The sequence below is a fragment of the Bidens hawaiensis genome, unplaced genomic scaffold (genome assembly GCF_021521415.1).
Source record: "Bidens hawaiensis isolate Kalapana, Puna unplaced genomic scaffold, B.hawaiensis_p1.1 tig00419633_1, whole genome shotgun sequence".
Lineage (NCBI taxonomy): Eukaryota > Viridiplantae > Streptophyta > Magnoliopsida > Asterales > Asteraceae > Bidens > Bidens hawaiensis.
Genome location: NW_027504917.1, coordinates 97,607 through 112,377, shown reverse-complemented (window position 1 = coordinate 112,377; position 14,771 = coordinate 97,607). Strand labels below are relative to the sequence as shown.

Sequence of the window (14,771 nt, the reverse complement as noted above, 5' to 3'; positions counted from 1 at the left end):
CATCTTCATAAAATACAATAAATAAATAAATAAATAAATAGATTTAGCTCATATTATATTTGAATATTTTAATGCAACCTTTTAGTTACGGTATGAATGATTCCTCCCTACCCTACCCCACCCCCATACCAGCCCCCCTCCCTCTACTATATAATGCTAGTATTCCAACCCTCAACTTCATCAAACTAATTTCCCATTTCTACTGCTATTTATTCGACCCTATATTTTCACCACCATGACCATGCCCACAGCCGTTGTATCGCCGCCACAGTCACCGTCATTCTCTATTCTTCCCGTTGTACTGTCCCTTTTCTTTGTGGTACTTGTATATAAGCTCATATGGAGGAGACACCACCTGACGCTGACGCCACCAGGGAAACTCCGGCTGCCGCCAGGTTCAATGGGTTGGCCTTACATAGGTGAAACTCTCAAGCTCTTCACTGAAAACCCAAACTCCTTCTTCTCCAACCGAGAAAAAAGGTTTACTATTATTATTCACTACAATTTCTTACTATATATTGCTTTCTTTTTATTTCAAATTCTGTATTACCAAGTCGGAATGAAAATTCCACGACAGCTTATGAAACGAGATATGTATTAAAAGAGAACACGTACCACCCCACCCCGGGTACCGTAAATTAATAGTTTACGTATTGAGTACCCATGGAAACTAGTCGTGACTTTTGGTCCACTTCTAAGCTCGCCACTGTATATATGCTTATTATCTCACTAATTAGTTAAAACTACACTTCCCAGACTTTTATTACCTGAAACTCAACTTTAAACTCTCAAAATAAATCTTTGCACATTTCAAATACTCACATGCACCTTTAGCAATTAAATTATTTATTTTTATTCATTTCATGTTTTAACCACTTCATAATATTATTTAATATTTTTTTCATATAAGATTAGAAAATATCTATTAATATATTTGGTTTTATTGCGGACATGGAAAATAAGTATGGTTCATTATAATATTATATTTGTTCTAAACCTGTGAATTATATTTATTATAATTAATCACATATCCGGATCCTCGTCACCAATGTATAAGTTTTCCTGATTTTGGTTAGGTTCGAAATCGAACTTGTATAGTTCTTTATCTATTATCAACCAAATTTAGCACAACCATTGTTAAAATTCTAGAGTGAAAAAATAAATTATTGGATTATTGAAGCTAACCATCAACCTCTCAAGATGTATATATATATATATATATATATATATATATATATATATATATATATATATATATATATATATAAATGTTAAGTTTCAATGGTTCCTTCAAGTTCTTAAATAATTTAACAGTTTTGTAATAAAACTCATCATATATATATATAATATTTTAGACAGGAAGAAAAGTGAGGGGCAAAAGGCATATAGGAAAAATAAATTTTATTATTTGTTTTTAGGTGATCCGATAATTAGTGGTGAAGTTTGAACGAAAACGCATTGTGTACGGGTGAGTTGGGGGAACTCAATACGTACAAAAATTTTGGACAAAAACACATAAATTTACGCTACTAAGAAAAAAATGACGTCCAGGGCCTCTCTGGGTCACCAATATACTTTGCCAATGTTGTTATTTCAAATAACGGATCCCATAGCACCCTCGACCACCATTTATGTAGTGATTGATGTTACCGAAACCAAAACAAATTAACAAAATTTCTCTTTCCTAACTAAAAGCTTTTTTTTAACTCCAATTGTTTTTTATTTTTTGAACTTTTATTTTATATGAAACTTGAACCCAGGAATTTTACAATCCTTCAATCCAAGATATTAAAAGGCTTTCCTTTACCTTTCATTTTTCTTCCTATTAAAAAAATCAACCTCTCAAAGACGGATATTGCCATATTATTAAGCATTAGCCAATTTCTTTAACCTTAAAAGTACCAACAAACTGTTAGAAGAAAAGTCTCATTTAGTAATAATCGCATAGATTTGGATCTGGGTTTTTTTTTTTTTTTTTTTTGTTAGTTAAGTAGTAGTAAAACTCTTAGTTATTACCGACACTTTCTAGTCACAAAAGTCAAAAATCCTTTTTCACAATCTTTTGCTGTCAGTATACGTTTACGGTACCTTTTAGTTAACTTTTCATGTGTAGTAAACATGAAATATATGAAAACCTATAGTTACCTAATTTCAAATCTTTATTGCTGTTTTCGAAGTTTCACTAATGACAAACTTTACTAAATGGAAAAATATGCAAAATTGATTGTTAACCATAGGATAATCGTTACCATTTTTCTTACTTTGTTTTGGGTTAAACATATCCTACTAATCACTTCTAACTCTTATAACTATGAGGTTATAAATTAGCGGAATGCCGGCCATTTTTGTTTTTTCCAGCTTTTTGAAAACATTCATATATATGATATTGATATTTGTTTCCTTGAATTTGTTCCATATAGGTACGGGAAAATATTCAAAACACACATATTGGGATGCCCATGTGTGATGGTATCAAGTCCTAAACTAGCAAAGATGGTTTTGGTGAGTGAATCACATATGTTCAAACCAACTTATCCAGTGAGCAAAGAAAGGATGATAGGCCCTGAAGCCGTTTTCTTTCACCAAGGTCCGTACCATACGCATCTCAAGAAACTGATCCAGTCATCATTTCTTCCATCCGCAATCAAAGGCTCGGTTCCCGACATTGAAGACATAGTACTCGGGTTTCTTCCCACTTGGGAACATAATCATACTATCAACACTTTAACTGAGATGAAGAAGGTACGTATACGTGTGTTTGATCATTGGTACTCATGTTTGCTAGCAACTTACTCCGTATCTTATTGTTGACTTATAAATAATTGTTTATTTGTTTGATTGTGTTTATAGTATGCTTTTGAAGTGGCAATGTTATCAGTTTTTGGGAAGAATTTGGAGTCAAAGATTGAAGGAATAAAGAGTTTGTATCGATGTCTGGAAAAAGGGTACAACTCCATGCCTTTGGATCTTCCTGCCACTCCATTTAATAAAGCAATGAAGGTATCTTTCCAAAAATAGCAACTTTGATATTCCCAAATTCTCTTTAATTTATTGATCATATGGCATGAGTTCTGATTAAACACATTTGCTATGGTTTTAGCAACAAAAAGTCATCTTTTTTCAACATGTTTTGCTATGAAAATGTTTGCTACAGTTTTTGCACTGGAATTTTAGCTACATTTCCTTTCGGTACAAAACCGTAGCTAAAAAGTATGCATAAGTAAAAAATACTTGTCTTCCGGTATTTTCTATTTACAAATGTACGTATCCAAAGTCACATAAATACACACGTAATTTTGTAGTTAATTAATACATGTTTGTGTAGTGTTGCAATCCTATGAAACCGCCTATTTTGCCTTTGGTTCTGAGTTGTAATTACCTTAAAACACTAGGGACAACATCCTTGTAATATCACATTACGATGTTAGTTAACCAATTAGACATATTTAGTACACAAATTGCTGTTTTTTAATTGTCCATACATATGTCATTAATTAAGTAATCTAGGGTGATGGTTTGGCAGGCAAGAAAGGCTCTACATGAGAAACTAAGGAGGGTTATAGAGAAGAGAAAGGAGAGTAGGGAGAATGGTGAAGGATTGTTAGGGACATTCATGTTGTCAAATGAAGTACAAGGAAAGATGAAACTGAGTGAATCCCAAATAGCAGATAACATAATCGGGGTGATCTTTGCGGCACATGACACCACTGCAACTGCTCTAACATGGCTCATCAAATATCTACATGACAATCCTAAGCTCCTCCAAGCTGTCAAGGTAATTTATTATTACATATTTATGCTAAACGTGCTATGTCCCTTTTCTTTTTATTTGTTACACACTACCTATTCCCCATAACTTATTTGTTAGAATTGTTTCTAACATAGAGAGAACAAGAGGAAATACGGTGCAAAAGGATTGAAGCCAAACGTGGAATTACATGGGATGACACGAGGCTGATGCCCTTAACTACTCGGGTAATACAAGAGACACTGAGGGTCGCAAGTATACTATCGTTTACCTACAGAGAAGCGGTGGAAGATGTGGAAATGGAAGGATACTTGATACCAAAGGGTTGGAAAGTCCTTCCACTCTTCAGAAGCATCCATTACTCTTCTAACTTCTTCCCTCACCCTAACAAATTTGATCCTTCAAGATTCGAGGTGACTTGCTTGTTGCATTTTAAATTTATGCATTTACATATGCTTGTTTGTTTGTGTAATATTTTAGTTGTTATGACCCTGCATGTCACATGATAACTAGAACTAAAGTTTGTTAAGTAAAATATACTTATATATAATTTTAGAAACAGAAATGATAGGTTATATATGCTTCCACTTAAATAAATTAAAACACACTTTAATATATATATATATACACGTTCCACTTCATTGTATGAAATATGATAAAATATATATATATATATATATATATATATATATATATATATATATATATATATATATTTATGAAGTTCTCTACGTTAAATTGGTTTTGTATATATTAATAACACGTGGCATTGATGGAAGCTATATACGTGTTTTAATTAATTGCATGCAAGTGCGTGTAAGGTGGTGCTTTGAGCTTTTCTTACCCATTTCTACGAAGATTCTACGAAGATTTTGTCTTGACCTCCATGAGTCCATGTTACATGATGTGTCTCTTCCTACATTACATGTGTCACATGTAACGTTAGAACTTAACATTAACATTAAAAAATGGACCACTCTTTTTCTTATTTTGTGTCGGTCCTATCTGTGACTCTGAATCTCAATCAGAATCTATGTTTGGGTCATGATGTGTGGTATTATACCGTCACTTATGCGTCTGAAATGTTTGTATGTAGGTTGCACCTCAGCCCAACACATATATGCCCTTCGGGAATGGTGCCCATTCGTGTCCGGGAAGTGAACTCGCTAAGCTCGAGATGCTCATCTTCGTTCATCACCTCACCACCACTTTCAGGCAAGTATAACGTCCAAGCCAGAAAAACTATCATGTGTCACTAAGTCACTTTTTAACGTGTTATAGTAACATTTCTATAATGTTATTGTAGATGGGAAGTGATAGGAGACGACGGGATACAATATGGTCCGTTTCCTGTACCCCAAGACGGCTTACCGATCAAAGTCTGCACGTTAAATGAGGATTAACAATGTTGCGAGATTAAGTGTGTACGTTGGTTTCGGGGTCAAAAGTTGTACCCTGGAAATTAAGTTGCACTTTTATTTATGATGCACATATATATCTCTTGTAAAAACTGTAATTACTAAAATAGGTAGGCGGAGACAATTGTTGATTAAGGGGAAGGGGGGTCCAATATTAATATTGTGGCCATGACTGTGGTACGGCCCGGATATCACTTGTGAATAAGGAGTAGATACAAATGAAACACCATAAAAATCGTTCAGGAAACATCATGTGTAACTTTCTGTTTTTGGGATTCAATCTCTTACATCGTGTTCTTTCTAGATCAAATTTGTGTGGCATTGTGTCAAACGTCTATTGTACAACTTTTTATGCATGAATTACTTTCAATCCCATTAACCCATGTATGTAATTTTCACATATATATTAGACTTCTATAAACTATATCAACCTTGTTACATAAATTATCCCATTTATCAGTTAGAATTAGATTCTATATGAAATTATATATATTAAATTAGTTAAGTTGTATTACGTAGATTATCTGACATTAGCATGTTTAACCCGGATAAATAGCAGTGTGTATATTTGAATAAACACCAACTTCATCTACGTTAGTATCATAAAAAATTTACGTATTTTTTAGTCTTTTGAGCATGTAAAAGAAAACACGAAAAGTCCAATGCCTGGATTTGTTATATTAAAGTTTATAAACTTATAAAAAATACATATGTCTACAAAAACGCATTTAAAATAATGATTTGGGGTGTAACTTCTTTTCAAAAAAGTTGAATGTTAATTTAAAATTGACTTATATAAAAGGTTATAGTAACACTTAGGCTATGAGGTATACTCTAACTCATCTTAACTCTACATAAGCTTCACATCACTCATTTTTTCTCTTTCACTCTATGTCATTTAAAGGAAATGATTTAACTTATTTAACTCCATCTCTCTCCTATTAATACATAACTAAAATAACAAATCAATTAATAATTAATACATAGTAAATGCATATTGTTCCTTTTAACCCGTTAAAAGCATAACCCATGGGCCTTTTTAACACACTTAACACAAGTGGGGAGTGGTTTAATCTATCTTTAAAGTGTCATGTCATTTTAACCTTTGTAAGGGTTAGAGTATACCCCATGACCTTATTTTTAAAATGCTTTTTCATAGGTTCTAGATAAGTTTAGCGGCTTAACAAAATTAGGTAGAATAACATTTTATTTATATTTTCCTTATGTATCTACAGGGTTTGGTATGTAAAAATTAAATCTTAAAAGAGTTTGTTGTGAAATTATGATTGTTCGTTGAACTGTTTACGATATTAACCCATCGGATTGAATCCATGGAATTTTGGAGAATATATAATATAAGTTAAAAGAAAATAGATAAGAGACAAATAATAGTTCACGAGATTCGTCCGTACATATGATCTGAAGACAGATTCTAATCGATCTTGTGGAGTTGTAGAAATAAAGAAAGGATGAGAGAGTAGTGACCACAAAATTGCCACGTTCGCCCTTGTTGGTGCACAATTTGGTGAATGATTAGATTAGCTGGCGACCAATTCTATGAACCCTTCACATGTCACAAAAATCCTACGATATTTTTATTTTTTGTTCAATAACACATCTATGACATACATTATGTTTACGACTATCCTATCACGTCACATGATCAAAACATAAATAAAACATTTAAGATCATCAAAATGCGACACTAATTTTATATTTGGAGGATATTTTGTATTTGCCTTTATTCATCACATAACCAATGTTTCAATTTAGTAAGGGCTACAATCTCGATTTATAATATAACAAAGTATGAAACTTGTAAGTTTCAAATCTTCGGATCTTTCAATATGATATCAATAAACACAAACAATAGGAAGAATTTAATGTTTGTGGTGATTTAAGAACAATAAGATGAAGAGCAAGATGAGCACAATATAGCTTCAATGTGCATGATTTTATTAAGCAAAACCGTCTAGTACATAAGTTGTAAACTCAATCAAAACACAACCCTAACAACAAACTAAACATGACTATATATAGAGTTGCATATAGGCTATGGTGATTTCGGTGTTCCAATTACAAAATCAAAACATATTTACACAAGCTTGAATCACTAATTTAACCCTAACAACGCCCCTGGTTTATGCTTGTTCTTGCTTAAGGTATAGTCATTAAATGCATATCTATGCCTTCACCAGCCTCAGCCAGTCAGCCCATATCTTATTATTGATTATGGTTGACACCATTGAAGTATATTCTTGAGGTGTCACTTCAAAAATTGGTTTTGCCTCAATTTGAAAACATGCTAAAGTATGTATATCTAGTTCCCCAAACTTCAGTAAATAATTAGGATCAACAAATCTGAACTAACTTTTACCAAGGCGAACAACACAAGCAGTTTCTAAGCCATAACACCAAAACTGCATATCATCTAATGATTCATCCTCTATCCTTTTAGCGATTGGTAGCGACTTAAATGTAACATCGTGAAAATGTCGGGGTTCAAAAATGCCATGTTTCAAAAGTTAAAGGACCAAAAATGTTAAATTATAAACTCCAAGGTTTAAAATAAAAATCTGTCTTTCTGTCCCATAGCGATACGCGACGGGACAAAGGACAAGCCCGTCGCGTATCGCGAAGGGCTTGGTTACAAACCCAAGAAATGGGCATATGGCGATACGCGATCACCAAAGAGCCAACGACATTGCGTATCGCGATGACGTGGTCTGACAGGCGTGACACATGTCGCCATGTGTCAGCAGGTGACACAATGTATCGCCACGTGTCACCACATGTCATCGCGCCCCGCCACGTGGCAGGGCTAGTGATGACTAGTTTAGCCTACGTCGCGATACGTGACGAACTAACCAAAGGGCCATCGCCTAACGCAATGGGCCCACTGATTTGCCTATTTATAGCAAGCTTGGGATTTCTCATTTTCCACACCAAAATCCACTCATCTCTCTCTCTCTTTAACATCTCTCTAAAAGCCTCATGAAGTGTGCCTTCGATCACCTCGATTTCCGTGCCCGATCTTTCGTAATTCGTGCCACTAAACCAACAACATCCCGACGTTATCTCAAAGAAGGTGCTGCCAAGAGACGTCCCGACAACTCGCCTCATAAAGCTTGCCAACGTGTGGAGAAGTATTGGTGTGCCTTGTTTTGCGTGCAAGGAAAGGTATTGATCAAGAAGATAAAGAACACGAAGCGGCGTCGAAGTGCTGCTCGATTGTGTAGGGTTTTTATAAGCTAACCAAGGTAGGCATAATGCCCGAATAAAATAATAATAAAATATTAAAGGCTTATAACCCTAAGTCGAGAATATACTCGATACCTCGATAAATAAAAGAAAACATAACAAAGAAAAGAAAAGAAAGGAATATGAATATGATATAAATGTGATTATTATATAATTCTTAACAGAATTACAAATTTTGTTCTTTAAAAAAAGCCAAATTATGGTTCGTGTCCTTTTTTTAGTTTCTTTGCAGGCGGTGTCATTTAAACATTATTTCCCTACGCGTTATGTCATTTACGCTAACTGAGTTAGAAAACTCAGTTAAATACTCTCACGTGAGAAGCATGTGAGGGCATATTTGTGTTTTCATCTATACCTACAAATTTATAACACCTTTCTCTTTTCTTTCTCTCTCTAAGCCACCACCATCACCATACCACAACCACTCAATTGCAGATTGCAGTCCATTCCATTCAACCCACCAATCATCATCACTCCCAAATCCCTTGAAACCCTCACAAACACCACCGCCGCTGTAACATCCCGAAATTTCAAGATAATATTAATTATATTACTTAATAATAGAGGGAAAGTTTACTCGGGTTATCTGGAAATAAATAATAGAATAGGAGTTGGTATGGGTCGGGCTAGCGTTGGGTAATGGACGTGGGTTATGGATTTGGATTAATAGAGATGGGTTAAATGAGAATGGGCCTTAGGTCCATGGGATTTCAGGGATATAAATATCCCCTAAACCCCAAAATATCTTTCATATTTCACCAAACTCCCTAACACACACATACCCACTAACTTCGCCGGAACCGGCTGAGCCAAGGGAAGAATCGGGCAGGTCCGAGAGAGAGCGATTAGTTGTGTTAACAAGTTAAACAAGATCCAAACAAGCTCAAAAAGGTATGATTCTTGACCTTTAAGGTTTAAAGATCCAAGCTTTTTAGTGTATAAGCGACCGAAGATGGTCGGGAAGCGTAGTGGGTGATATTGAACCATAGCAAGGGTGTTAAAAACGCTCAAAATGCTGGAAAGAAACCGAACAGCGGCTGTCTGGGTAACTTCGCCTGCATCTGGGCAACTTCGCCTTCAACGCGATGAACTTCGCCTGCAAGCTAAGTTCGCCTGATGAACTTCGCCTGCAAGCTAAGTTCGCCTAATGGCAACTTCGCTGTAAAGTTAAGTTCGCCTAACTGGTAACTTCGCCTGAGGCCAAGTTCGCCTGATGACAACTTCGCCTGAAGCCAAGTTCGCCTGATGGCAACTTCGCTGTAAAGCTAAGTTCGCCTAGCTGGTAACTTCGCCTACAGCTAAGTTCGCCTAAGGTTAACTTCGCCTAGAGCTAAGTTTGATTAGAAAATAAATTAAAAAGCGATAAGTTAAGTAAGCTACTACTAGGCCACCAGATTAGATCAGGCGAGTATTGATACGTGTAACTTGTACAGTCAGCCGAGCTCAGATAGAGAAGGGATTTACAGCTATCAGAAAAAGAAGCAGAATTCAGGTGAGTTTCTAGCCCCATTTATGTGTTACGTTTTCGGGGCTGTGTGCATACTCAATATGTTTTTGAATTTGGAGAACCTGGTTATTGGTATAAACTATTTTGTATTATCAATATTTTGACAATTTTTTTTGAAACAATGGACCGGGTGAATATCGTAGCCACGATATTATATCACCAAATTAAGGGACATACGTCGTAATGTTGGAAAATTTTACTGTATGCACAGTCAACTTTATAACAGTCAAATTGACCATGATGTTTGTTTGCAAGCATGTGAAATTTATATGGTCAAAATGGGTGTGGGTTTTACCAGGAAAAAACCATAGAGCGCTTTGAAAAAAAGAATGTAGAAAATGACATCTCGTTTCGTTGATGAGCACTTGTTCTAAACGGTTATAACTCGTATCAAGCCAGTTGTCTTCTGATGCCAGATCCCACATGAAACTAAAATGACATGGATGACGAGTATGAAATTCTAGAGGAACCGCCATGTCTAATCGGGATAAAAAGGTCTTTGGCAAGAAACAGAGGCAAACACGTAATATCTTCAAGGGATTTTTTTTTATTATTATTAGTATTATTACTACTACTGTTGAACTCTGATTTCCTTTGTATTGCTTCATACATATGTATTTTAGAGCTGAGGGTCTCTCTGGAAGCCACCTCTTTATCCATGTGGATAGAGGTACGGTGTGCCTACATCCCACCCTCCCCAGACCATACTTATAGCTATGCTATTGGTGGGACTTAACTGGGTATAATTGATTGATTGATCTTCAAGGGATTTTGATTACCAAAAGAGTATGGATAAGTTAGAGAAATCTGAATGCCTATCCGGTACTAACTTTGACCGTTTGAAAAGGTACTTAAAACATAATGATTTACAACGAAATGAAACCATTGCACATCAAACTGAAAAAAAGTTCAACGGCTTACATAACATTAACATGACGGTGCTTTTCCCATTCGTCGTCGATAGCGGATGCCTTAAATTTCATATTTTTATGTTATATTTTTATAAACGTGTTTGCCACGTGTTATTAAAATATAGCATGCTTGATGTTCGAGTATTATATTAGCATTAGCTGGCCATTATGGTTTACACGACAGTAGAATCTTTAAAAGAAATCTTCCTTCTCAATTTCTCATATATTATGTCTTTCAAGGTTTGGAGTTTGGACTAATAAGACATGTCATATTTAATTATTTCAAATTATTTTTTTAACGACCAAATAAGTAACGTCGGGTACTCCGTACGCGGCCCCCATTGGTTAAAGGTAGCCCGTGTCAGCCACTAGTCCAACAAAAACCCATAAATGCAACTATTATATATAATAACTTCATAGAGGGTGGTGTAAAACCATCTATTATATATATATATATATATATATATATATATATATATATATATAATTTGCAACTTTGTGTTGCATTAAGAGTTGTAAATTGTGGACTTAAAGTTGTACCTCATTTCTGTCATTAATAAACATCTTCAAATCACTTCACAATCAAAACCAAACACAAATCCAACAAAAACCCATAAATGAAAACCACAAAATCAACGAAACCCTAATCATAAAAAACCTAAACTAATCCATACCGGCGACTTCCCATGGTTAAGATTATACACATAAATCTCAGTGACGGCCTGAAACCGGCCTTACGTCTCAAATAGTACATCACAATGAAACCTGAACCCAGGTGCCAACGACGTCGGCGGAGGCGGTGCGGCGGTTTCCAGCGGTGGTACGACGATGATTTTTTGACCCATGAGTGAGTAAATTCGATCTGTAACAGGTGAGTATTGTATAAGATTAAAATGGGTACAACATTATAATGAATGGATTGATTAAGATTGTGGATGAAGTTGTGGTTGCCCATGAGTTAAGAAAGGTCCGGTGAATGAATGCTTGGCGGCCGGAAAGATGAATGACAGAAGAAAGTGATTCAAAGTTTCAAACTTCATCAATAATACTTATAGCTTATTTTGACATCGGAAATAGGTGGTCTTTTTATTTTTGGTGTCATTTGGTGTGTTACTTCTTCATGAGAAATGCAAAATCTACACTTACTAAACATCATTTTTTTTCTTTATTTTTTGATTTGAATAGGTTATTTTTTAATGTGTGTGACAATTTGATTTGCATTGCATTTAAATTTGTATAACAATTAGTTTTGAGTACAACTTAGTTTGGAGTGTGGTTATGTGTTAGTAATGTAGGTTGCTTATATTGTTTTTTAGGTGTTTTGTAATTGTTAATTGCTTGATTTCTGTGTTGATTTGGTTTTGACTGGCAGTTGTTCATCGCATTTTGTGAGTGTTTGCTTTGGTTTGGTGGATGATGATGATGATGATGATGATGATGATGATGATGATGAGCATAGGTGCTTTAGAGCATGCTGAAGATTGTTTAGATGGGAAGGGAAAAAAGTATAGTGTTTAGATGGGTCAAAATATTTTCAAGATAAAAGCATGCTGAAGATAATTAAAGAGGTTTACTAACACCAGTTCAGGTGTGAAGACTTTGATGAAAATAAAGTTATTACTTTGCTTTGATTTGCAGTTATGAAATTTGGGCTTCTTTTGCTTTGTAGTTATGCTGCGTGGTGATAAAGCATGTAGGATGGTTTCATGATTATATATGTCTCCTATGTTATAAACGTTGTTAATCAACAACCGCCTTCTAGTTTAATTCAATTATCTATATTAGATATACAATATATACTTTGTATAAAAAAAATATTAGATATACAATATATACGTTACTATACTTTGTATAGTAACATATCAGCCCATAAGAATCAAAATTTTGTTTTTAGTCGGATTGGATTTGCTATCCAAAAGGGGGTTGCGGCGCAGCTTGTTGCCCGCTTACCTACCACTTCATTGTAAATTGTTTGGATGTTTCTATGAAATATAAAAGTTAAGATTATTTCATTGAGAAAAGATGGAATATACGCTAATGCTTATCGTACAAAACCATACGCGACATCTGGGAGCGTTGATCTACACCTTCGATTCAGTTGTGAGCGGTTGAGAAGATTCCGTGTATTTTAAGCGAGAAGGGTACGATTGTCTTTTTGATTCGTAATCTAAATTTGGTATTTTTGCGTATAAACGGTTACGATCCTGATTTATATTTAATCAAAATCAATTTCTTATTTACGAAACAATTTTTGTACCGAAAACTCTTAATTGAGCTCTCTTGAGTACACGAACCATTTTTTCAATCGATTTTTTGATTTAGGGTTTTGAAATGGAAGACGATTGTGAATGTAAGGTTTTGCTTTGTTTTAACTAATCAACAGTAGATGTATAATGTGTTTATAATCGTGGCAGTAACCTGTATGTTTTAACCTTTCGCTTAAGTGAATCACACATAAAACTAAGATGTTATAAAACTTCAAAACGCTCATCAAACACATAAGATTATATACAGAACAATTGTTCAGTCATGACAAACAAACTTACTAAACGCTAGTCAAATGCTCATCAAACACAAAAGATTAGATACAGAACAGTTGTTCAGTCATGACAAACAAACTTACCAAAGGTTGGATCAATTTTCATTTAAAAATATTTTGAAGCTTCTAAAAAGTTGTTAACTGAATAATCATATCACTTCCCATAATACGATTTACAGAATACACACATGTTAAGAACTCAATCACCCTGGTCACTCTTCAGTTTTCAGGTAAATGGCTATCATGTATGACCACTAGTGGTTAACAGGACCAAAACACATATGAGAATACGTGTCCCTCCAACTTGGAATCACCGACATAATTTTAAGTGAAAGAATTCAAAACACAAAAACACATCACAATCGACCCAGATGCTTTCAGTCTTTAGATAAATGGTTATCTGTGAATCTACAAGTAGATAACCGGACCAAACATTACAAGTATATGTTCATCAAACTTGAGCAGCCGACATGATTTTAAGCGAAAGTGAATAAGTGACCTTTTAATAAAATTTTAATAGTAAACACACACACACACACACACTCTTTTTTAATTTTTTTTATAATAAACACACACACACACACACACACTCTTAAAAACACACACACTCTTTTTGATTTTTTTAATTTTCTCCCCCTAAATTTATGCAAATATAAAATATGTACAAATTTACCCTCAAAAGACTCAATCCTCGAAACGTAGTATTTAATAATAAAAATAAGATGAAGTGTGATAGTCAGCCAACTGATGTACTATCATTTCTCATGTACGATCAAGTCATTTTCACATTTTGAAATAAAACAAAATAAAAAAACTATACTTGAAAAACTATACGTGAACATATTTTTTGTATTTTTTAATAATTTTAAATTTTAAAATATTTTTGACTGATCAATCTTTCATACCAAAGTGATATGGTTACCTTTTATCTTCAAGACATCATTTTCCCATTTGTGAGAATCTCCCCCTAAGAATAAGCTTGTTTTGAGATTCTTCATCCTTTGCGAGTTGAATGTTTGGAACAAACTTTTAATATGCAATGCATCCCTGATTTGTTCCTACACACTTAGAGAGCAGATTAAAAACGTTCTAACACCCAAAACTCCCGTCCAGGCGACAAATAATCCATTCTATGGTTTATAGATTTAAAAAACAATGGATATTTGTCCTGTCATGTGTCTGGAACAATCCATTAAATAAACAATGAATTTGTGGTTGTTCCTACACGCATAGCGGGATTAGTTGGACATAGGAACCCAAGTCATAAATGTCTTGGGGTTTCCTTGAGCATCAAAATAAGTGACCTCTTGCCAATTCATATCTTTCCCATCTTTAACAGAATCATTTGTCATTACAGATTCTGTTTGCTGAGTTTTAAGTTTCCAAG

At 34.5% G+C, this 14,771-nt stretch overlaps 1 protein-coding gene across 1 annotated transcript; it reads left to right on the top strand.

Moving 5' to 3' along the window:
- Nucleotides 1–211: 211 nt before the first annotated feature.
- On the top strand, nucleotides 212–5,464 carry LOC143609427 (abscisic acid 8'-hydroxylase 2-like). Its single transcript, XM_077084182.1, has 7 exons — nucleotides 212–480; nucleotides 2,421–2,742; nucleotides 2,851–3,000; nucleotides 3,524–3,775; nucleotides 3,886–4,161; nucleotides 4,845–4,963; nucleotides 5,055–5,464. Exons 1-7 carry the CDS (start codon nucleotides 236–238, stop codon nucleotides 5,149–5,151), a joined length of 1,461 nt encoding a protein of 486 aa, XP_076940297.1. The 5' UTR covers nucleotides 212–235; the 3' UTR covers nucleotides 5,152–5,464.
- Nucleotides 5,465–14,771: the final 9,307 nt, after the last annotated feature.